This window comes from Bufo gargarizans, chromosome 6 (assembly GCF_014858855.1).
Source record: "Bufo gargarizans isolate SCDJY-AF-19 chromosome 6, ASM1485885v1, whole genome shotgun sequence".
Lineage (NCBI taxonomy): Eukaryota > Metazoa > Chordata > Amphibia > Anura > Bufonidae > Bufo > Bufo gargarizans.
This window is the reverse complement of record NC_058085.1, coordinates 40,986,726-41,011,761: the sequence shown is the minus strand read 5'-3', so window position 1 is coordinate 41,011,761 and position 25,036 is coordinate 40,986,726. Positions and strand designations below refer to the sequence as shown.

The following is a 25,036-nucleotide window of genomic DNA, read 5'->3' as shown; positions in this document are numbered from 1 at the left end:
TTTCTCATTAATAGTCTATCTCGCATGGGGTGCCGTCATGGGTGAGGGGAAAACAACATTGCTTACCGGTAATTGTTTTTCTCGATACCCATGACGGCACCCCCAAAATTTTCCCTTCCCTATATAAAAAAAAAAAAAGGAGCTAATGGGCTTAGTTACCCTTTATTAGGTTATATGCGGAGTAGCCCGCTACTGCCTATAGGTTTCTGAGAGTTTTCTCTTGAGTATTGTAGAGATATAATGTACCATATTGAATCTTTCTCTCTCTTTCTTACGTGTATTCACCTCCGGAGTACTGTTTATTACTATCACTGGTGCTGGGTGGGGGTGTGAACCTTTTATCTTCTCAGATTTCCTGTCCCGGATGGGAGGTCCCTGGTCGCATGGGGTGCCGTCATGGGTATCGAGAAAAACAATTACCGGTAAGCAATTTTGTTTTTTGTTTTAAAAATGAAATCATTGTGTAAAACTTATATAAATAAAAAAAATTGTATACATATTAGGCGTCCGTGACAACCTGCTTTATAAAATTACCACATGATCTAACCTGTCAGATGAATGTTGTAAATAACAAAAAAAGTGCCAAAAAAGCTATTTCTTGTTACCATGTACCCTAAACTAGTACCAAAAAAACTGCCACCCTATCCCGTAGTTTCTAAAATGGGGTCACTTTTTTTGGAGTTTCTACTCTAGAGGTGCATCAGGGGGGCTTCAAATGGGACATGGTGTAAAAAAAAAACTGTCCAGCAAAATCTGCCTTCCAAAAACCGTATGGCATTCCTTTCCTTCTGCGCCCTGCCGTGTGCCCGTACAGCAGTTTACGACCACATATGGGGTGTTTCGGTAAACTAAAGAATCAGGGCCATAAATAATGAGTTTTGTTTGGCTGTTACCCTTGCTTTGTAACGGGAAAAAAAATATTAAAATGGAAAATTTGCCCAAAAAGTGAAATTTTGAAATTGTATCTCTATTTTCCATTAAATCTTGTGCAACACCTAAAGGGTTAACAAAGTTTGTAAAATCAGTTTTGAATACCTTGAGGGGTGTAGTTTCTTAGATGGGGTCACTTTTATGGAGTTTCTACTCTAGGGGTGCATCAGGGGGCTTCAAATGGGACATGGTGTAAATAAACCAGTCCAGCAAAATCTGGCTTCCAAAAACCATACGGCCTACTGTGTGCCCGTACAGTAGTTTACAGCCACATATGGGGTGTTTCTGTAAACGGCAGAGTCAGGGCAATAAAGATAAAGTCTTGTTTGGCTGTTAACCCTTGCTTTGTTAGTGGAAAAAATGGGTTAAAATGGAAAATTAGGCAAAAAAATGAAATTCTCAAATATCATCCCCATTTGCCAATAACTCTTGTGCAACACCTAAAGGGTTAACAAAGTTTGTAAAAATCAGTTTTAAATACCTTGAGGGGTGTAGTTTATAGAATGGGGTCATTTTTGAGCGGTTTCTATCATGTAAGCCTCACAAAGTGACTTCAGAGCTGTAGTGGTCCCTAAAAATTGGGTTTTTGTAAATTTTGGAAAAATTTCAAGATTTGCTTCTAAACTTCTAAGCCTTGTAACATCCCCAAAAAATAAAATATCATTCCCAAAATAATTCAAACATGAAGTAGACATATGGGGAATGTAAAGTCATCGCAATTTTGGGGGTATTACTATGTATTGCAGAAGTAGAGAAACTGAAACTTTGAAATTTGCTAACTTTGCCAAATTTTTGGTAAATTCAGTATTTTTTTATGCAAAAATTTTTTTTTTTTTTTACTTCATTTTACCAGTGTCATGAAGTACAATATGTGACGAAAAAACAATCTCCGAATGGCCTGGATAAGTCAAAGTGTTTTAAAGTTATCAGCACTTAAAGGGACACTGGTCAGATTTGCAAAAAGTCCTAAGGGTGTTAATGAACCGCTGTATTTCGTCTTGCAACTTGTTAAAAAAAAAAAAATCTATTAAACTACAAACATCTGTGTGGTCGCAAGGAGTTGCCAAAAAACAAATCTGCCAACCCAATGTCTGTCTAGATCAGGCATGCTCCACCTGCGGCCCTCCAGCTGTTGCAAAAACTACAACTCACCATAATTCCCTGACCAGTCTACAGCTATCATCCTACAGAAGGGCATTGTGGGAGTTGCAGTTTTACAACAGCTGGAGGGCCGCAGGTTGAGCGACCCTAGTCTAGATAGTAATAATAATCTTTATTTCCAGGACGTCCTCCATGACAGCACAACATGGAGGATGTCCTTATGTACCGCTCAAGGTGCAGGGTGCAGCCATATTGAGCGTGGTCCCAGGAGCATCACTTCCGGCGGCTTTGGTGCAGCCTCTGCAAGCCGGGTGACATCCTCCTGTGAGATGTCCGGTGAGAGAGCACGCTGGAATGCCTGGCGTGGTGTGGATGGCCTAACAATACAGGAGTCCCCATTAGGAATGGACTCTCATTATCCATTTTGGGATTCTCCTGTAGGATGGAGTCCCAGAAGAGGGAGGAGCAGACTGGTGGCGGAAGGGGGCAGGACTATTAAGGTATGGTGGGAAATCAAATGTTTGTGTACTCCACCATGGAAGGTCCAGTGTCTGGTCGGTCTGTGTTGGGTTCAGAACCTCCTGCCCAGGGTCATGTAAGTCAGGTGTGCTGTATAGGACCTGTAATAATACTTTGGGATTTCTGACTAGCTAGCAGTTTGTTTTGTAATGTCAGGATGATAAAGATGTGGTGCATAAAAATCCTTCTGAACCTAAAAAGAAAGTGAAAAGATGTGTGACTTGTGCTAAGAAGCCGGCAGAGTCTTACTTTAAACAACTTTGCACCTCCTGCATTCAGAGGATGAATCCACGAGTAACATTAGATCAGAGGGATAAATGGATGAAATTGCTTCTTGTCCTGCAGAAGAGGGAATAAAGTTCTTTTTTTCATCCGAGGATTTAGACGTTCTCATTTTGTCAGACAATGGACGTAGAGGACGTCGCCCAACCTCGTTCTATACAGGACGAGATGTTTGGCGGATAAAGCAAAAAATAAAACACTCTTTCCAGTAAATGAAAATCTAAAATTGCTCATATTGGAGGAATGGGAGGAAGCGGAAAAGAGGCTTTACATATCTCGTGAGTTTAAGAATCGTCTAGGCAACTGCGTTTGTCTCTGATGCTTCGGCGGAATCTTGATTCGCTGCCAGAGGCAGTTCCCTTTCAAATGCCTCCGGACGAGCATTGTGGCTTAAGAGTTGGTCTGGGGACATTCCGTCAAAAAATAAGCTTTGTACTATCCCATTATCTGGTACTTACAGTTGCAAGAAAATGTATGTGACCCCATATGGAATTATCAGAATTTCTGCACAAATTGGTCATAAAATGTGATTTGATCTTCATCTAAGTCACAACAATAGACAATCACAGTCTGCTTACACTAATAACACACAAAGAACTAGATGTTACCATGTTTTTTATTGAACACACCATGTAAACATTCACAGTGCCGGTGGAAAAAGTATGTGAACCCTTGCATTTAATAACTGGTTGAACCTCCTTTGGCAGCAATAACTTCAACCAAACGTTTCCTGTAGTTGCAGATCAGACGTGCACAACTGGTCAGGAGTAATTCTTGACCATTCCTCTACAGAACTGTTTCAGTTCAGCAATATTCTTGGGATGTCTGGTGTAAATCGCTTTCTTGAGGTCATGCCACAGCATCTCAATCGGGTTGAGGTCAGGACTCTGACTGGGCCACTCCAGAAGGCGTATTTTCTTCTGTTTAGGCCATTCTGTTGTTGATTTACTTCTGTGCTTTGGGTTGTTGTCCTGTTGCAACACCCATCGTCTGTTGAGCTTCAGCTGGTGGACAGATGGCCTCAAGTTCTCCTGCAAAATGTCTTGATAAACTTGGGAATTTTTCCTTCAATAGCAATCCGTCCAGGCCCTGACACAGCAAAGCAGACCCAAACCATGATGCCCCCACCACCATACTTCACAGTTGGGATGAGGTTTTGATGTTGGTGTGCTGTGCCTCTTTTTCTCCAAATATAGTGTTGTGTGTTTCTTCCAAACAACTCAACATTGGTTTCATCTGTCCACACAATATTTTGCCAGTACTGCTGTGGAACATCCAGGTGCTCTTGTGCAAACTGTAAACGTGCAGCAATGTTTTTTTTTTTTACAGCAGTGGCTTCCTCTGTGGTATCCTCCCATGAAATCCATTCTTGTTTAGTGTTTTACGTATCGTAGATTCGCTAACAGGGATGTTAGTATATGCCAGATACTTTTGTAAGTCTTTAGTTGACACTCTCTAGGATTCTTCTTCACCTCATTGAGCAGTCTGCGCTGTGCTCTTGCAGTCATCTTTACAGGACGGCCACTTCTAGGGAGAGTAGCAGCAGTGCTGAACTTTCTCCATTTATAGACAATGTGTCTAACTGTGGACTGATGAACAGCAAGGCTTTTGGAGATACTTTTATAACCCTTTCCAGCTTCATGCAAGTCAACAATTCTTAATCATAGGTCTTCTGAGAGCTCTTTTGTGCAAGGCTTCATTCACATCAGGCAATGCTTCTTGTGAAAAGAAAACCCAGAACTGGTGTGTGTTTTTTATAGGGCAGGGCAGCTGTAACCAACACCTCCAATCTCATCTCATTGATTAGACTCCAGTTGGCTGACACCTCATTCCCAATTAGCTCTTGGAGATGCCATTAGTCTAGGGGTTTACATACTTTTCCCACATGCACTGTAAATGTTTACATGGTGTGTTCAATAAAAATATGGTAACATTTAATTCTTAGTGTGTTTATCAGTTTAAGCAGACTGTAATTGTCTATTGTTCAGATAACATTTTATGACCAATTTGTGAAGAAATCCATATAATTCCAAAGGGTTCACATACTTTTTCTTGCAACTGTATGTTTTTGGCCCTGTTCAGGATTCTATTCTGGAAAATGCTACAGAAAAAAAAGAGAGGGTTTCCAGAGGACAAAAATAAAAAGTCCCAGTCTTTTTCAGTATCCAGGACCCCGATATACGTCTCAGTCTTACAGAGGCAAAGGTAAATCAGGAAGGTGGAGTTACCCAAAGGGATGTAAGGGTAGAGGGTTCCTCCTTAATCCTAATACTACACAACAAAAACAATGACGTTCTACCGGTGGGAGGAAGACTGAAAACCTTCCTTCCACAATGGGAAGAAATTACTCACAATACTTGGATTTTAGAAACAACAGAGGAAGGATACAGAATAGAATTTGTATATCCTCCCCCTATTGAGTTTATAAGCCATCAAGCCAGTACCTCCAGAACAAATCGGTCTGGGACATTACTCTTGAGTTTTTTGTTTTGTTTGTTTTTTTAAAGCCAAATGGGACATATCGATCCATTCTAAACCTAAAAATACCGAAAAAATTATTTTTGATCAAAAGATCGGTAAGATGGAGTCTTTCATGGTGGAGAGATTTAGAGAACTTATAATTTTGAATTCCATGAACTTTAGAACCTCACATTCTAGTAACAACGGATGCCGGCATGTCGGGCCGGGGAGACCAGGTGTATGACTTATAATTTCAGGGTCCCTGGGGTGACAATCTCTCTCACAGTTCCTCAAACTTAAGGGAGTTGAGAGCAGTCTTGGAAACTTTCCTAAAAGTGGAGAATCTTCTAAAGGCCTACATGTACGGGTTCTCTCAGGCAACATTGCAACAGTATTATTCCTGAAACATCAAGGGGGGGTCAAGATTTCCGCCCCTTCCAGTGGCTGTAGATGCTTTGTCTCAGAGTTGGGATATGAATCTGGCCTATGCCTTCCCGTCTTTTCCTCTAATTGGGTCAATCCTGAAAAAGCTGAGGTCGGAACGAGTAACTCTGGTCCTAATAGCTCCATATTGGCAGAAACAAAGCTGGCTCCCAATTCTAAAGAACTTGGCATTGGAAGAACCCTTTTGTCTTCCCTCAGAAGACGACCTATTGTCTCAGGGGCCTCTTTGGCATCCACAAGTGCACAGGTTGAAGCTGGCAGCATGGATTCTGAAGAGCAGATACTAAGAGCCAGGGGCCTTTCGGAAAGAGTTATAACAACCATTCTACAAATTCACAAGATGATTACTTCTACCATCTAAGGTAAGATTTTAAAGAAATTTCGTTCCTGGTTTGTTTCTCTTCAAAAAAAGTCAATTTCCCCTTCTATTCAGGACATTCTAGAATATCTGCAGGAAGGTTTTGACATGGGTCTCAGGCCCAATAAAAGTTCAGATTTCAGCTTTGAGTTGGTTACTTGACTTCCCTCTAGCAGAACACAATTGGATAAAAACATTTTTTCGTGCCATCTCCAGAATCCGGCCTCTGGTAAGAAAGTCAGTCCCTCCTTGGGACTTGTCACTAGTATTGGAGAACCTATGTAATCCTCCTTTTGAACCTTTAGAAAACTGTGAAATAAAAATGCTCTCTTTCAAAAGAGTATTTCTAGTTGCAATAACATTGGCAAGGAGAGTAGGAGAGATGCAGGCTTTTTCTTCAGGAGAACCATATATGAGGATTCTGGATGACAGAGTCATCTTAAAATTGGACCCAGCCTTTATGCCAAAAGTCGTTTTTGTACAGGTCCGAAGAATGCGAAATAGCGACGTTTTCATACTCTAGATGTTCGTCATTCAGTAATACAATATTTAGAAGTCCCTCGCCCCTTTAGGAAATTCGCAGGGAAGAATAAGGGAAAACAAGCTTCAAAATCCACTATTGCAAGATGGATTAGATCAACAATCCAGCAAGCTTATACTTCCCAGAATAAAGACCGTCTATTCAAAGTCACAGCCCATTCTACTTAAGCAGTGGCTGCTTCTTAGGTGGAAAGAGCTAATGCCTCACTGGAACAAATCTGCAGGGCAGCTACCTGGTCTAGTTTTCAAACCTTCTACAGACTAGACCTATCTGCTAATAGAGACCTAGCCTTTGGACGTAAAGTCCTACAGGCTGTGGTCCCTCCCTAGTTTATCTGGTATTGCTCCATGTGTGCTGTCATGATGGACTTCCTGGAAAGTAGAATTTAGACTTAACGGTAAATAGTTTTCCGACATGACAGCACCCTACTTATCCTTCCCTAAATATATATGGTTTATTACTTGGAAATTTGTGTAGATATATGTATATATGTTACTTGACGGATGTGATGATTTAAAAACACTGGTGTTTGAGGGGAGGGAGGGGCTTTTAACCTCTTCAGGACACAGGGCGTACCGGTACGTCCTGTGTATTTCCGATCACCGCCGCCTGGCAGGCGATGATCGGAACCCCCCATCAGTGCTCCAGACTAAAAAAAATACCTAGTAGCCATTGGCTCCTGAACTGAAAAATGTAGTCGCCAAATCATATTTTTAGTCGCCAAATCAAAACCGAATCAAAATTTTAGTATCGTGACAACGCTACGCCGATCAGATCGACGTAGGGTTGTTTTGATACCAAAATTTTGATTAGCTTTAGTCACCATAAAAAAGTATTGCGATACTCAATACCACGCAAAAAAAAAAAAAAAAAAACACCAAAAAAAGCTGCGTGCATTTCGCATTTTATGAAACATTTGGCCCATAATAGAACAGTCCTATCCTATTTTTTGGGGTGACAAGGTGACTAAAAAATGGCGAATGCTAACCGCATAGGAGATATTTTTTAATAATTTAATAGTTTGGACAGCGCTATGTAATATGTTTATTTATTGTTTATATATTTTATATGGAAAATTGGGAAAGGGGGGATTTAAACTTAATATTTTAGGGTACTTTCACACTAGCGTTTTTCTTTTCCGGCATAGAGTTCTGTCCTAAGGGCTCTATACCAGAAAAGAACTGATCAGGCATATCCCCATGCATTCTGAATGGAGAGCAATGCGTTCAGGATGCATCAGGATGTCGTCAGTTCAGTCATTTTGACTGATCAGGCAAAAGATAAAATCGCAGCATGCTACGGTTTTATCTCCGGCGAAAAAAACTGAAGATTTGCCTGAATGCCGGATCCAGCATTTTTCCCCATAGGAATGTATTAGTGCCATATCTGGCATTCAAAATACCGGAAAGCACCCGCACTAAATCCGGACCCATTCACTTCTATGGGGCTGTGCACATGAGCGGTGATTTTCACACATCACTTGTGCGTTGCGTGAAAATCACAGCATGCTCTATGTTGTGCGTTTTTCACGCAATGCAGGCCCCATAGAAGTTAATGGGGCTGCGTGAAAATTGCAAGCAAGTGCGGATGCAGTGCGATTTTCACGCATGGTTGCTAGGATGAAAGTCTATTCACTGTATTATTTTCCCTTATAACATGGTTCTAAGGAAAAATAATAGCATTCTTTAATACAGAATGCTTAGTAGAAGGTCAATATAATAAACATTGGTGGCGCAGTGCGCCCCCCCAACACCCCAGTATAATAAACATTGGTGGCGCAGTGCGCTCCCCCAACACCCCAGTATAATAAACATTAGTGGCACAGTGCGCCCCCCCAATATAATAAACATTGGTGGCGCAGTGTGCCCCTCCTCAATATAATAAACATTGGCGCAGTGGGCAGTGCCAATGAGGGTTAAATTTTTTTTAAAAAATTAACTCACCTCCTCCAATTGATCGTGTCCTGTTCTTTCTTCGGACCTGTGGTGACATCACTGTGCTCATCACATGATACATCACATGATCCATCACCATGGTAATGGACCATGTGATGAGCTCAGTGATGTCACCACAGGTCCTGAAGAAAGAACAGGAGACCGGCAGCTACGAGATAAACTGGAGGAGGTGAGTTAATGTTTGTATTATTTTTTAACCCTCATTGGCACTTCCCACTGAGCCACCAATGTTTCTTATACTGGGGTATTGGGGGGGGGGGGGGCGCTCTGTGCCCCCAATGTTTCTTATAAAAAATACAGGAGGCGGGGGCCGGAATCAAATAGCCGGCACCCGACCTCTATGACAGGGAGCTGCGATCAGTTAACCCCTCAGGTACCGCACCTGAATGGTTAACTCAACTGCCGCTTGTCGCAGCTCCCTGTCACAGAGGTCGGGTGCCGGCTATTTGATTCCAGCACCCGCCTCCTGTACAGCGAGTGCAGAATTATTAGGCAAGTTGTATTTTTGAGGATTAATTTTATTATTGAACAACCATGTTCTCAATGAACCCAAAAAACTCATTAATATCAAAGCTGAATATTTTTGGAAGTAGTTTATAGTTTGTTTTTAGTTTTAGCTATTTTAGGGGGATATCTGTGTGTGCAGGTGACTATTACTGTGCATAATTATTAGGCAACTTAACAAAAAACAAATATATACCCATTTCAATTATTTATTTTTACCAGTGAAACCAATATAACATCTCAACATTCACAAATATACATTTCTGACATTCAAAAACAAAACAAAAACAAATCAGTGACCAATATAGCCACCTTTCTTTGCAAGGACACTCAAAAGCCTGCCATCCATGGATTCTGTCAGTGTTTTGATCTGTTCACCATCAACATTGCGTGCAGCAGCAACCACAGCCTCCCAGACACTGTTCAGAGAGGTGTACTGTTTTCCCTCCTTGTAAATCTCACATTTGATGATGGACCACAGATTCTCAATAGGGTTCAGATCAGGTGAACAAGGAGGCCATGTCATTAGATTTTCTTCTTTTATACCCTTTCTTGCCAGCCACGTTGTGGAGTACTTGGACGCGTGTGATAGAGCATTGTCCAGCATGAAAATCATGTTTTTCTTGAAGGATGCAGACTCCTTCCTGTACCACTGCTTGAAGAAGGTGTCTTCCAGAAACTGGCAGTAGGACTGGGAGTTGAGCTTGACTCCATCCTCAACCCGAAAAGGACCCACAAGCTCATCTTTGATGATACCAGCCCAAACCAGTACTCCACCTCCACCTTGCTGGCGTCTGAGTCGGACTGGAGCTCTCTGCCCTTTACCAATCCAGCCACGGGCCCATCCATCTGGCCCATCAAGACTCACTCTCATTTCTTCAGTCCATAAAACCTTAGAAAAATCAGTCTTGAGATATTTCTTGCCCCAGTCTTGACGTTTCAGCTTGTGTGTCTTGTTCAGTGGTGGTCGTATTTCAGCCTTTCTTACCTTGGCCATGTCTCTGAGTATTGCACACCTTGTGCTTTTGGGCACTCCAGTGATGTTGCAGCTCTGAAATATGGCCAAACTGGTGGCAAGTGGCATCTTGGCAGCTGCACGCTTAACTTTTCTCAGTTCATGGGCAGTTATTTTGCGCCTTGGTTTTTCCACACGCTTCTTGCGACCCTGTTGACTATTTTGAATGAAACGCTTGATTGTTCGATGATCACGCTTCAGAAGCTTTGCAATTTTAAGAATGCTGCATCCCTCTGCAAGATATCTCACTATTTTTGACTTTTCTGAGCCTGTCAAGTCCTTCTTTTGACCCATTTTGCCAAAGGAAAGGAAGTTGCCTAATAATTATGCACACCTGATATAGGGTGTTGATGTCATTAGACCACACCCCTTCTCATTACAGAGATGCACATCACCTAATATGCTTAATTGGTAGTAGGCTTTCGAGGATGATGTGGTCAAAATACTCATTTGCCTAATAATTCTGCACTCCCTGTATTTGTATTAACAGGTCAGTTATCTTCATGTCACGAGGGTGTCAAGAGCCACGTCTGACTCCGTTATACCCGGGGTCAGGAAGTCGCAGCGGGTGGCTGCGCGCTCTATGTCTAAAGATCACGTCGTTTCTTAGTGATTGTTTTCTGTGTTTGCCTTGCTATCCTTTTTGTCTCACTCAGGGATCCGTAGCTTCTCCTCCTCAGCTGTTTCTTGTCTGCCACTCCCAACCTCCTTATATTCTCCTCTCACACTTCTCTAGTTGCCAGTTATAGAGCTTCCTGCCTGGACTTCTATACTGAACCACTGGAGCTGTGAATCCTGGTTGTTGTTCCAGAGTGCTACCCTCCGGATCCCTGTTGGGCTTTTTGTTGTCTCCTGTTGTCGCCCACCTGGGATTATATGTTGAGTCTGTATTGTCTGTCCTCCCCTTGGTGTTTTTCTTTAGAGCTAGTGGTGCGGACTAGTGTTCCCACCGCCCTGTTCACTATCTAGGGCTCATCTTAGGGAAAGCCAGGGTTTTAGGCACGTGATCGGCGTACGGGTGAGGAACCCGTCTAGGGACGTCAGGGCAGCCAGGTGCCAGCCGCAAGGTGAGTCAGGGGTCACCACCTTCCCTCTCACTTGGGCAGGGCCTTCCTCTTTCCTCCCTCTGTGTCACGTATGTGATAGTCACGCCGATCGTGATATTATAACTGGCCCTTATTTTTTGGGAGAAAAATAAATAAAATTTTTTTCTCTCTACTTAGAATCCAATATGGATCCTATTGCTGCTTTGGCAAAACAGCATTCAAGGCCTGTCTTTGGAGGTGGCAGGATTGAAGGCGTCTGTCCTCCAACAACAGCAGCAAATGCAGCAGACCGCAAGCCCAGCGGTTGCTATGGGTAACCAGGTTGTTACAGAACCCAAGGTTGTTCTTCCTGACAGATTTTCTGGGGGAAGGGACAAATTTGTGACGTTCCGTGAGGCCTGCAAATTATATTTTAAGCTGCGCCCTTACTCCTCAGGTAATGAAGAACAGCGGGTGGGGATTGTTATTTCCCTGCTTCAGGGGGACCCGCAATCCTGGGCGTTCTCGTTACCCCCTGGTTCCCAGGCTCTCCGGTCAGTAGAGGGATTTTTTGGGGCTTTGGGTCTCATATATTATGACCCTGACCGAGTCGCCCTGGCTGAGTCGAAGTTACGGAGACTCCTACAGGGAGATCGGCCAGCAGAGGAATATTGCTCAGAGTTCCGTAGGTGGGCTACGGATACTCAGTGGAACGACCCGGCTCTCAGGAGTCAGTTCTGCTCTGTGTTATCTGAAAGGGTTAAGGATGCGCTGGCGCTGTATGAGACCCCCCTTTCTCTTGATGCTGTTATGTCCCTCTCTATCAGAATAGATAGACGTCTTAGGGAGAGATCGAAAATTCCTGAGCAATTGATAACCTCTCCCAAGCAGCAGTTAGTCTGTACTGACTTAGATGAGCCTATGCAGCTAGGAGGAACTTCTCGTCAGGTCCATCCTCCTGAGGTTCGCCGTAGGTGGGGGGCTTGTTTTTTCTGTGGGGGGAGGGGTCATTTCATTAATGTCTGTCCCTCCTTTCTCAAAAACAAAAGACCGTCGGAAAACTACTAACCCCAGGCTGTGCGGAGGATGTCAGCCGAGGGGTATACGTTTCCTCCATACGAACATCTCAATTTGTGTTGCCAGCGGTTATTGTTTTTGGTGTTAAGACGGAGTCTATTTCTTTTTTTCTAGACAGTGGAGCAGGGGTAAATTTGATAGATGCCCATTTTGCCCGCACTATGGGTTTGTCTCTCTGTACGCTGCAGAGACCTATTCCCATATTCGCTATTGATTCTGCTCCTCTGTCTCAGAGAAACCTCACTCACATTGTCCATAACTTACACCTTCGGGTAGGGGACCACCATAATGAGTGTCTTTCATGTTACGTTCTGGAGGGCCTTCCCTCTCCTGTGGTATTGGGTCTTCCCTGGTTGGTAGCGCACAATCCAGTGGTGGATTGGCAGGCCAGGGAGATATTGGAGTGGAGTGAGCATTGCAGAGAGAATTGCTTAAATAACAATTGCTTAATCGCCTCCATAGCTTCCCTACCTACATTTATTTCGGACTTTGAGGACGTTTTTTCTGAAAAGGGTTGTCAGAAGCTACCACCTCATCGTCCTTATGATTGCCCGGTTAACCTGATTCACGGTGCAAAATTACCCAAGTCCAGGTTGTATAATCTTTCGGGTCCCGAGAGACAAGCCATGAAAGATTATATCTCCGAGAGTCTGGCTAAGGGACACATCAGACCCTCTTCTTCACCCGTGGCTGCAGGGTTTTTATTTGTTAAAAAGAAAGATGGGGGCCTGCGTCCTTGCCTAGATTTCCGTGAGCTAAACCGGATAACCATCCGAGACCCATACCCTCTTCCTCTCATTCCTGACCTTTTTAATCAGATTGCGGGTGCTAGGTGGTTCTCCAAACTTGATCTTAGGGGGGCCTACAATCTGATTCGTATCAAGGAAGGGGATGAGTGGAAGACAGCTTTTAACACCCCTGAGGGGCATTATGAAAATTTAGTCATGCCTTTCGGTCTGACCAATGCCCCTGCTGTCTTCCAACATTTCGTTAATGATATTTTTAGTCATCTCATCGGCAGGTTTGTAGTCCTATACCTAGATGATATCTTAATTTATTCGGCGGTTCTGAAAACACATGAAGTACATGTCAGGCAAGTACTGCAGGTCCTACGGACGAATAAATTATATGCGAAAATTGAAAAATGTGTCTTCGCCGTTCAGGAAATACAGTTCCTGGGATATCTATTATCTGCTTCAGGTTTCCGTATGGATCCTAGGAAGGTCCAGGCAATTTTAGATTGGGATCTTCCTGAGAACCTTAAAGCTCTACAACGGTTTTTGGGTTTCGCAAATTTCTATAGAAAGTTCATTAAAAATTATTCAGTGATCGTTAAACCCCTTACTGACATGACTAGGAAGGGGACTGATTTTTCTAAATGGTCTGACGCCGCTAAAATTGCATTTTCCTCTCTAAAAGAGAGATTTACCTCGGCACCTGTTCTAATTCAACCTGATGTCTCCCAGCCTTTTATTGTTGAAGTAGATGCGTCAGAGGTGGGAGTGGGGGCTGTATTGTCTCAGGGTCTGTCTCCTGGCAAATGGCGTCCTTGCGCTTTCTTTTCCAAAAAGTTATCTACTGCAGAAAAGAACTATGATATTGGAAATAGGGAACTGTTGGCGATTAAACTGGCATTTGAAGAGTGGCGTCACTTCTTAGAGGGAGCAATCCACCCCGTCATCCGTGATTACGGATCACAAAAACCTTCTGTACCTAGAATCGGCTAAGCGTCTCACCCCTAGACAAGCTAGGTGGTCGCTATTCTTTACCAGATTTAACTTTGTAATCACCTATCGTCCTGGGGCAAAAAATACCAAGGCAGACGCATTATCTCGTAGTTTCCCTGGAGGGGGTAATGTTAGTGATCCGGTACCTATTTTACAAAGAGGAGTGGTTGTCTCTGCTGTACACTCTGTTCTAGAGGGAAAGGTGTTAGAGGCCCAGGGGGACGCCCCGGCCTCTTGCCCCTCAGAGAAATTGTTTGTACCGTTAAACCTGCGTCTTGAATTATTAAAGGAACATCATAATTCGGCACTTGCTGGGCACCTGGGTAGTAGAGCAACCTTGGAGCTATTGTCTCATCGTTTTTGGTGGCCAAGGTTGCGTCAGGATGTAATGGATTTCGTGTCTACTTTTTCTACTTGTGCACGCGCGAAAGTCTCTCATACACGTCCAGCAGGGTCTTTATTGCCACTTTTCATCCCTAATAGGCCATGGACACATCTGTCAATGGATTTCATCACTGACTTACCGTTGTCTGCGGGTAAAACAGTTATCTTGGTAGTAGTAGACAGGTTTAGCAAAATGGTACACTTTATTGCGCTACCCGCACTTCCTAATGCTAAGACTCTTGCTCAGGTGTATATCAGTGAAATCGTGAAGCTTCACGGGGTCCCTTCCGATGTGGTTTCGGATCGGGGAACCCAGTTTATTTCTAAGTTTTGGAAAGCTTTTTGTTCCCGTTTGGGGGTACACTTGTCCTTTTCCTCAGCTTTCCATCCTCAGTCGAATGGACAGACTGAGCGTACCAACCAAAACCTAGAAACATATTTAAGGTGTTTTGTGTCTGAAAACCAAGAGGTGTGGTCATCATATTTACCGTTAGCCGAGTTTGCCATAAATAATCGCTGTCAGGAATCCACTGGCAAGTCACCATTTCTTGGTGCATACGGTTTTCATCCCCAATTTTGTACTTTCAAAGAGGGGGGGTCTTCTGGGGTTCCCGAAGAGGAACGGTTTTCTTCATCTCTTTCATCGGTATGGCAGAAGGTGCAAGCTAACTTGAAAAATATGAGTGGTAAATATAAATGCATGGCCGATAAGAAACGGTCGCCAGGTCCGGACCTAGGAGTGAATGACTATGTGTGGTTGTCTACTAGGAATATTAAGTTGAAGGTTCCCTCTTGGAAACTGGGCCCTAGGTTCATTGGTCCTTATAAAATAGTAGCCGTCATTAACCCTGTGGCTTTTCGCCTGGAGCTACCTCAGACTTTTAAGATCCATAACGTCTTCCATAAGTCGTTACTCAAGAAGTATGTTCCACCTCTAGAACCATCATCCGCTGCCACCTCCTCCTGTTATTGTGGATAGTAATCTGGAGTTTCAAATATCCAGAATTGTTGATTCTCGTCGGGTCCGCCGCTCTCTTCAGTATCTGGTGCATTGGAGGGGTTACGGTCCCGAGGAAAGAATGTGGGTTCCAGCGTCAGAGGTAAACGCCAACAGGTTAATTCAGGCTTTCCATGCCTCTCATCCTGAGAGACCTGGTCCTGAGTGTCCGGAGGCCCCTCGTGAAAGGGGAGGTACTGTCACGAGGGTGTCAAGAGCCACGTCTGACTCCGTTATACCCGGGGTCAGGAAGTCGCAGCGGGTGGCTGCGCGCTCTATGTCTAAAGATCACGTTGTTTCTTAGTGATTGTTTTCTGTGTTTGCCTTGCTATCCTTTTTGTCTCACTCAGGGATCCGTAGCTTCTCCTCCTCAGCTGTTTCTTGTCTGCCACTCCCAACCTCCATATATTCTCCTCTCACACTTCTCTAGTTGCCAGTTATAGAGCTTCCTGCCTGGACTTCTATACTGACCCACTGAAGCTGTGAATCCTGGTTGTTGTTCCAGAGTGCTACCCTCCGGATCCCTGTTGGGCTTTTTGTTGTCTCCTGTTGTCGCCCACCTGGGATTATATGTTGAGTCTGTATTGTCTGTCCTCCCCTTGGTGTTTTCCTTTAGAGCTAGTGGTGCGGACTAGTGTTCCCACCGCCCTGTTCACTATCTAGGGCTCATCTTAGGGAAAGCCAGGGTTTTAGGCACGTGATCGGCGTACGGGTGAGGAACCCGTCTAGGGACGTCAGGACAGCCAGGTGCCAGCCGCAAGGTGAGTCAGGGTTCACCACCTTCCCTCTCACTTGGGCAGGGCCTTCCTCTTTCCCTCCCTCTGTGTCACGTATGTGATAGTTCACGCCGATCGTGATACTTCATTGGTGGCGCAGTGGCCACAGCCCCTCCTCCTCCCGTCTCTGTTCTTATTGGGGGCGGAAGCAGCACAGGGGGGAGGGAGAGACTCTCTAGGGTCAGCTTCCACTCTAGGGTCAGATTACACTCCTCCCGAGTCCCTCCCCTCCCTGCTGCCACCGGCTCTGCTATTGTGTGCTGTGACTCACTGACTCAGCTCTGATTGGTTGGTGGGCGGGTAGGGGCTGGCAGAAGCAGCTTCCACTCTAGGGTCAGATTGCACTCTTCCTGAGTCCCTCCCCTCCCTGCTGCCAGCGGCTCTGCTATTGTGTGCTGTGACTCACTGACTCAGCTCTGATTGGTTGGTGGGCGGGGAAGGGCTGGCAGAAGCAGCTTCCACTCTAGGGTCAGATTACACTCTTCCCGAGTCCCTCCCCTCCCTGCTGCCAGCGGCTCTGCTATTGTGTGCTGTGACTCACTGACTCAGCTCTGATTGGTTGGTGGGTGGGGAGGGGAGGGGCTGGCAGAAGCAGCTTCCACTCTAGGGTCAGATTACACTCCTCCCGAGTCCCTCCCTTCCCTGCTGCCAGCGGCTCTGCTATTGTGTGCTGTGACTCACTGACTCAGCTCTGATTGGTTGGTGTCAGCTTCCACTCTAGGTCAGATTACACTCCCTCCCGAGTCCCTCACCTCTCCCTTGCTGCCACCGGCTTCGCTATTTGTTGTGCCTGTGACTCACTGACTCAGCTCTGATTGGTTGGTGGGCGGGGAGGGGCTGGCAGAAGCAGCTTCCACTCTAGGGTCAGATTACACTCCTCCCGAGTCCCTCCCCTCCCTGCTGCCAGCGGCTCTGCTATTGTTGCTGTGACTCACTGACTCAGCTCTGATTGGTTGGTGGGTGGGGAGGGGAGGGGCTGGCAGAAGCAGCTTCCACTCTAGGGTCAGATTACACTCCTCCCGAGTCCCTCCCCTCCCTGCTGCCAGCGGCTCTGCTATTGTGTGCTGTGACTCACTGACTCAGCTCTGATTGGTTGGTGGGTGGGGAGGGGAGGGGCTGGCAGAAGCAGCTTCCACTCTAGGGTCAGATTACACTCCTCCCGAGTCCCTCCCCTCTGCCAGCGGCTCTGCTATTGTGTGCTGTGACTCACTGACTCAGCTCTGATTGGTTGGTGGGCGGGGAGGGGCTGGCAGAAGCAGCTTCCACTCTAGGATCAGATTGCACTCCTCCCGAGTCCCTCCCCTCCCTGCTGCCAGCGGCTCTGCTATTGTGTGCTGTTACTCACTGAGTCAGACTGAGAAGAACATCGGTGGCGGCGGGGCAGAGAACTATCAGCTCCTGTGCCCGCCGCTGTATTCAACGGCAGAGCTGCGGCGGCGGGTCTAGTCGCAAATGGCGACAAGACTAAAAAGTCTTGTCACCATTTGTAAATTCTAAGTCGCATTGGCGACCATTTTTGTCGCCATCTGGAGCCCCAAATCATTGAGCAGGCACCTCGGCTAAATGCGCGGGAGTTGTCCCGTGACCCCCCCTGTGTCTGAATAGACTTGCGGTTTGCGGCGGTGATCGGGTCCCCATGCGGCTGTAGGGGGGACCCGATGGCATGGAAGGCAGCCCCCTGGATCTCACAGGCCGGAAGCTGTATGAGTAATACACACAGTATTACTCATACAGCCAATGCATTCCAATACAGAAGTATTGGAATGCATTGCAAAGGATTAGACCCCCAAAAGTTCAAGTCCAAAAGTGGGACAAAAAAAGAAAGTAAAAATAAAGTTTTCCCCCCAAAAAATTAAAAGTTTCAAGTAAAAAAATAAAATAAAAATTTTCCCTAAATAAAGTTAAGAAACTATTGGTAAAAAATAGGGGGGTAAAAAAAGGTATACATATTAGGTATCGCCGCGTCGTATCAAAAACATATCACATGACCTAACCCCTCAGATTAACACCGTAAAAAATGTAAAATAAAAACTGGGCTAAATAAACCATTTTTTTGTCACCTTACATCACAAAAAGTGTAATAGCAAGCTATCAAAAAGTCATATGCACCCAAAAATAGTGCCAATCAAACCGTCATCTCATCCCGCAAAAAATTAGACCCTAGCTAAGGCTACTTTCACACTTGCGGCAGTTTGATCCGGCGGGCAGTTCCGTCGTCGGAACTGGCCGCCGGATCCGCCGATCTGCCGCTGACTGAAAGCATTTGGGAGACGGATCCGGATGCGGATCCGTCTCACAAATGCATTGCAAGGACGGATCCGTCTCTCCTCTTGTCATGCGGACCGACGGATCCGTCTTGTAAATTTTTTTCTAATTTTTACCGATCTGCGCATGCGCATGTCGGAACGACGGATCTGGCGTTCAGGCAAGTCTTCAGTTTTTTTCACCAAAGAGAAAACCGTAGCATGCTGCGGTTTTCTCTTTTGCCTGATCAGTCAAAACGACTGAACTGAAGACATCCTGATGCAAACTGAACGGATTACTCTCCATTCAGAATGCATAGGGATAAAACTGATCAGTTCTTTTTCGGTATAGAGCCCCTGTGACGGAACTCTATGCCGGAAAAGAAAAACGCAAGTGTGAAAGTACCCTAAGATAATCGCCCAAAAACTGAAAAAAATATGGCTCTCAGAATGTGGAGACACTAAAATATTATTATTTTTTTGTTTCAAAAATGATATTATTGTGTAAAACTTACATAAATAAATAAAAAAAGTATACATATTGGGTATCGCAGCGTCCGTGACAACCTGGTCTTCAAAAATATCACATGATCTAACCTGTCAGATGAATGTTGTAAATAACAAAAAATAAAAACTGTGCCAAAACAGCTATTTCCTGTTACCTTGCCTCACAAAAAGTGTAATATAGAGTGTGGCAAACATCGCCACTTATAGAATGTCTTTCTTGTCTGTACCTCTTCCCCTCCCCCCTTTTCCTGTGCCATTGTTTCCCCAGCAGGGTGTTGTCTCAGGGACACTGGGAGACCTGTTTAAACTAGATGCAGTGTCCCCCCTCAACCTCCCATCGGCCCTTGCTATTGTCTGACCCCACCTTTCCTTGTACCATAGTAATCTATGTATTGTATGTAAATGAGGCTGTTGGAGGTTTGAAAGCAGGTGCGCATGCCTAGGATAGTCAGTTGACTCCCAAACTGTGTGTCATCCAGTTACTGGGGAAATTGTCTCTTGGATATTGACCTGCTTCTTCAGCTACAAGGGGATTTAAGTGAAGATATTGAGGGTATACCTTAAAGCTCCCCAACATAGAGCAACCAAAAATCATATGTACCCTAAACTAATACCAACAATACTGCCACCCTATCCCGTAGTTTCTAAAATGGGGTCACTTTTTGGGAGTTTCTACTCTAGGGGTGCATCAGGGGGACCTCAAATGGGACATGGTGTCAAAAAAACCAGTCCAGCAAAATTTGCCTTCCAAAAACCGTATGGCATTCCTTTCCTTCTGCGCCCTGACGTGTGCCCGTACAGCAGTTTACGACCACATATGGGGTGTTTCTGTAAACTACAGAAACTGGGCCATAAATATTGAGTTTGGTTTGGCTGTTAACCCTTGCTTTGTAACTGGAAAAAAATTATTAAAATGGAAAATCTGCCAAAAAAGTGAGATTCTGAAATTGTATCTCTATTTTCCATTAATTCTTGTGGAACACCTAAATGGTTAACAAAGTCAGTTTTGAATACCTTGAGGGGTGTAGTTTCTAGAATGGGGTCATTTTTGGGTGGTTTCTATTATGTAAGCCTTGCAAAGTGACTTCAGACCTGAACTGGTCCCTAAAAATTGGGTTTTTGAAAATTTCAGAAAAATTTCAAGATTTTCTTCTAAACTTCTAAGCCTTGTAACATCCCCAAAAATAAAATATCATTCTCAAAATGATCCAAACATGAAGTAGACATATGGGGAATGTAAAGTAATAACTATTTTTGGAGGTATTACTATGTATTATAGAGGTAGAGAAATTGAAATTTGGAAATTTGCAATTTTTTTAAAAGTTTTTGGTATTTTTTTTAAATAAATATTAATTTTTTGGACTTCATTTTACCAGTGTCATGAAGTACAATATGTGAAGAAAAAAATCAATCTCAGAATGGCCTGGATAAGTCAAAGCGTTTTAAAGTTATCAGCACTTAAAGTGACACTGGTCAGATTTGCAAAAAATGGCCTGGTCCTTAAGGTGAAATAAGGCTGTGTCCTGAAGGGGTTAAAGCCTAGGATGGTCAATAGTGGTAACGTGCTGTTCATGGCATCACTGACGTCTTCTATTGGCTGTAGGGTCATGTGAAGGTGTGACATACCATAAATTTGCCTTGACCTCACACATGTTTCGATCACTATAAAAAGAGAGAACACAACATCTATACTTTATTATCTCCTCTGATGTCTCTTATTATCTCCAGTTATTGTTAGGGGTGCACCGAAATGAAAATTCTGGTCCGAAACCGAAAATTCAGGATACCCCTTGACCGAAACCGAAACTGCCTTTTTGCCCAAATACTTTTAAAATACTTTTTTTAAAATGATTTTATTAATTCTTTTTCATGAATTTAATAAATCATATTACCCACCCACCCCATAACAGTGCCATCCACAGACCCCCACCCACCCCATAACAGTGCCATCCACAGACCCCCACCCACCCCATAACAGTGCCATCCACAGACCCCCACCCACCCCATTGCCGCTCCAGTACAGACTAGTTATAAAATGTGTACAATTAATAGAAAATAGCGGGGAGGGACTGGGAGGAGGAGCTGGGGGCCAGTGCGTTCACTGTGCTCCGGCCCCCAGCTCCAGTAGTTATAAAATGTGTACAATTAATAAGGATTCTATTCATGAGGCCCCCTCTGCAGTAGAACATTCAATATAGCCACATCCTACTCACAGGGCTGTTATCTTAATGCTGGCCGGCCGGGCAGACGAGCGGCAGCGTCACGACTGACGTCACATGCCTGCGCCGCCTCCTTCATTCAGAAAGTAGGCCGGGCACATGACGTCAGTCGTGACGCTGCCGCTCCTCTGCCCGGCCGGCCAGCATTAAGATAACAGCCCTGTGAGTAGGATGTGGCTATATTGAATGTTCTACTGCAGAGGGGGCCTCATGAATAGAATCCTTATTAATTGTACACATTTTATAACTACTGGAGCTGGGGGCCGGAGAACAGTGAACGCATCGGCCCCCAGCTCCTCCTCCCAGTCCTTCCCCGCTATTTTCTGCCGATATGTATCACTATCAGCCGAAATGGATTAGGTGCATTTTCGGCCGCCGGAATTTCGGTGCACCTCTAGTTATTGTATTTTACATGGGATTTTGTAGGATTTTACACTGTCTAATCTTCTTTCCATTCAGGTTCCTACAATATAGGATCCGCTCAGTGGATATCTTCTATATAAGATCCTTCTCTTGATTGACCCAACAAGAATGGATAGAGACAAGGATAAGATGGCGGAGAGTATAATAAATCTCACCCTAGAGATCCTCTTCCGGCTTACTGGAGAGGTGAGAGATTCTGATGATGTCATCATCTTATCTATGTTACTAACAGATGGACATGACTGGAGAGGGGAGAGACTCTAGAGATGTATGGAGTGATATTTATTACTGTGTCTCTCCATAACCAGGGCTACACAGTAGTGAAGAAGACCTCTAGTGAGCGCTGTCAGGCCCCTGTGTCTGAAGGATGGGGAAGAACCCTGAGCCCAATCATGGAGCCTCCACCTCACTCCCTGATACACGAGGAAATCAATAAAGAGAAGATCCTAGAACTCACCAACAAGATGATTGAGCTGCTGACTGGAGAGGTGACACTACTGGGAATGCTGGGACATTATACAGGAACGTTATGAAGGGATCTGGGTGATGACTGTATCATTGTGTTGTCAGGTTCCTATAAGGTGTCAGGATGTCACCGTCTATTTCTCCATGGAGGAGTGGGAGTATTTAGAAGGACACACAGATCAGTACAAGGACATTCTGATGGAGGATCACCGGCCCCTCACACCACCAGGTAATAGACATGACTAAAGGCATCCTCTCATTATCTTTATGTAAGGAATGAATTCAGTCACTGGATGTGTTTCCTACAGTTAAGGAAGAGAGAACAACACCGGAGAGATATACCAGTCCTCTTCTTCCACAGGATGGTTCAGAAGAAGATCACAATGTCCCACAGGATGATAAGGTCTCATGAAATGTTCCCTATGATCTGTAGAAGGCTGTGAAGATCTTGTTTTCAGTCTTGTTTTATCCACCAGTATTATATGATTTATCCTTGTATAATGAGAAAGGTGGAGATGGCAGGATTACAGCTGACCATAGACATTACATGTTGTCTGGATCTTCTCACAATTTTCTGCCTGTACAGACTTTTAAGATGGCCTCCTCTGTGAACTGCTGCAGATGTTTTGTGGTTGCACAAGAGTAGCACAACAGTTTGCCCTGGGGCCCTTAGAACTCTAGTTAATCTACTGTGTCCTTTATACTATAATCACTAGTAAGCACGGTGTTCTAGTGGTGATAGATAATCAGTTCTCACCTCTCTTGTGTTCTCCCCTGTCCCTTATACTAGGTACAGTATCTTCATGCCTGCAGTCATCTCAAAACTGGTAGACAGAATAGGAAGACAGTATTAAAGGGTTTGTTCAGGAATTAGTAACTTTTCTCATTTGTCCGCAGCCTCTACTATGGAAAGAGTCATATGTACCTCCTACCCTCAGCTCTGGTTATGTGTGCCAGCTCCTGTGTGTCCATCTTCCAGTAAATTTTGTTTGCTTCCTCGCCAGCATAGGCATGGTCACCTGCTTCCAGTCATTGGCTGATGTTCAGTTTTTATCGCACAGGTGCAATGCGTTTTGCACGCGGGTGATAAACTGACTATGGTACCCAGACCCGAACCCAGACTTCTTTACTGAAGTTCGGGTTTGGGATCGGTGTTCTGTATATTTTATTATTTTCCATCATAACATGGTTATAATGGAAAATAATAGCATTCTTTAATTCAGAATGCTAAGTAAAAGATCTATTGTAGGATTAAAATTTAAAAAAAGTAGCTCTCCTCATCCACTTGATTGCGCAGCCGGGCTCGTCTTCTTTCTTCTTCTTCTTCTTCTTCTTGCAGGACCTGGCTGGAAAGGGACCTTCGGTGACGTCATCGCGCTCACCACGTGGTGAGCGCGGTGATGTCAACGCAGGTCCTGCTGAATTAAGATAGAAGGTTCTTCTATCTTCATTCAGCAGGACCTGTGCTGACGTGAGCACCTTTTACTTGGCATTCTGAATTAAAGAATGCTATTATTTTCCGTTATAATGGAAAATAATAAAGTAAATGGGGTCCCAGGTAACTCATCCCTCGTCTCCATAGCAACTATGCGTGAAAATCCCATTGCATCCGCTGTTGCTTGCGGATGCTTGCGATTTTCGCGCATCCCCATTCATTTCTATAGGGCCTGAGTTGCGTGAAAAACGCAGAATATAGAACATGCAGCGATTTTTCACTAAAACGCACAAGTGATGCGTGAAAATCACCATTTATCTGAACAGCCTCATTGAAGTGAATGGGTCCGGATTCAGTGCAGGTGCAATGCGTTACACATTGTACCCGCGCAGAATTATCACCCGTGTGAAAGGGGCCTTATACAGGAGACCTGCAGATATTTGGGTCAGATAACTCCTGCTGTCCGGTCATTTTTGGTTGTCTTTTCAGGTCATATAAAACCTTCTACACGACTTCTCCAAACGTCTGATGACTTCTACAATATTTCTTTCACAGCTTGTGAATCCGGGTGAAGATCTCAACAATATTAATCCTACAGAGACATATGTGAGGGGTGATGAGCAGAGTACAGAGGACATTCCTACAGATAACTGCCCAGGTGAGTAGTGACCACTAAGTAAAGCAGAGAAGATTCACAGATTCTACTCCTTCACTGGATGATACAGTTTTATGTTACATTTTTAGGTTCTGTCTTCTGTCAGTTTTTTCAGCGTTATATTCACTGATTCAGCTAAAATTCTAATAAATATGGATGGAAATGTGACAGCGTTATAGGTGATATACAGTATGTATATGATGTATATAGTCCTTCCTCAGGAGAGGTCATTAATATCAGATCGGCAGCCTTGTTGTTCAGATGTATGGAGAGGACACAGTGCTCTGCGCGCTCTTAGGCCTCTTCCTGGCCATGCAATGTGACGCTCATCGGTCATATGGCCTAGGCACAGAATACTCCTATTCGAGTGAATGGGTCTGAGCTGCAATGCCAAGCACAGCTACTATTCAACAGATGGCGCTGTGCTTGGTAAGCTGTGAGGAAGCTTTGTATTAACTGGACCTCCAGTGAGCACTGAGGCTTCCTCAGACAGCTGATTGGTGGGGGTGCAGGGACCGACTTCTGATGATCTCATATTGATGACCTATGCTGAGGAAAATCTTGGAGAACCCCTTTAATGATAAAAAACGGAAACAAAATATGCAAAACATCTCGCTTTATTCAGTATTGAGTATGAGAGTCAAGTGCATAAATACATTCACTTACACGCCTTGGCATTTTACCTATGAGGTTACTAATGATTGTCTAAGGAATGTTCTGCCATGCTGAATGCTTTTGGGCAAGCAAATCATCAAGATCTGCTGCTAGTACCTACAGTATCTCACGAAAGTCAGTCCACCCCTCACATTTTTGTAAATAGTTTATTCTATCTTTTCATGGGACAACCCTGAAGACCTGACACTTTGATACAATGTAAAGTAGTCCGTGTACAGCTTGTATAATGGTGTAAATTTGGCATGCCCTCGAAATAACTCAACACACAGCTAATGTCTAATCCGCTGGCAACAAACGTGAGAATGGCCAAATTGTGCCC

At 44.3% G+C, this 25,036-nt stretch overlaps 2 protein-coding genes across 2 annotated transcripts in view; both read left to right on the top strand.

Moving 5' to 3' along the window:
* The window catches only part of LOC122939866 (gastrula zinc finger protein XlCGF66.1-like), a 38,772-nt gene extending 16,430 nt beyond the window's left edge, over positions 1 to 22,342 (top strand). The window contains exons 3-5 of the mRNA XM_044296062.1: positions 21,524 to 21,673; positions 21,796 to 21,975; positions 22,058 to 22,342. Coding sequence (XP_044151997.1) covers positions 21,596 to 21,673; positions 21,796 to 21,975; positions 22,058 to 22,198 — 399 coding nt within the window. The 5' untranslated portion in view covers positions 21,524 to 21,595 and the 3' untranslated portion in view covers positions 22,199 to 22,342. The remainder of the gene's footprint in view (positions 1 to 21,523; positions 21,674 to 21,795; positions 21,976 to 22,057) is intronic.
* The window catches only part of LOC122939848 (zinc finger protein 585A-like), a 126,032-nt gene that overhangs the window by 39,668 nt on the left and 61,328 nt on the right, over positions 1 to 25,036 (top strand). The gene's annotated exons all lie outside the window — the stretch shown is intronic.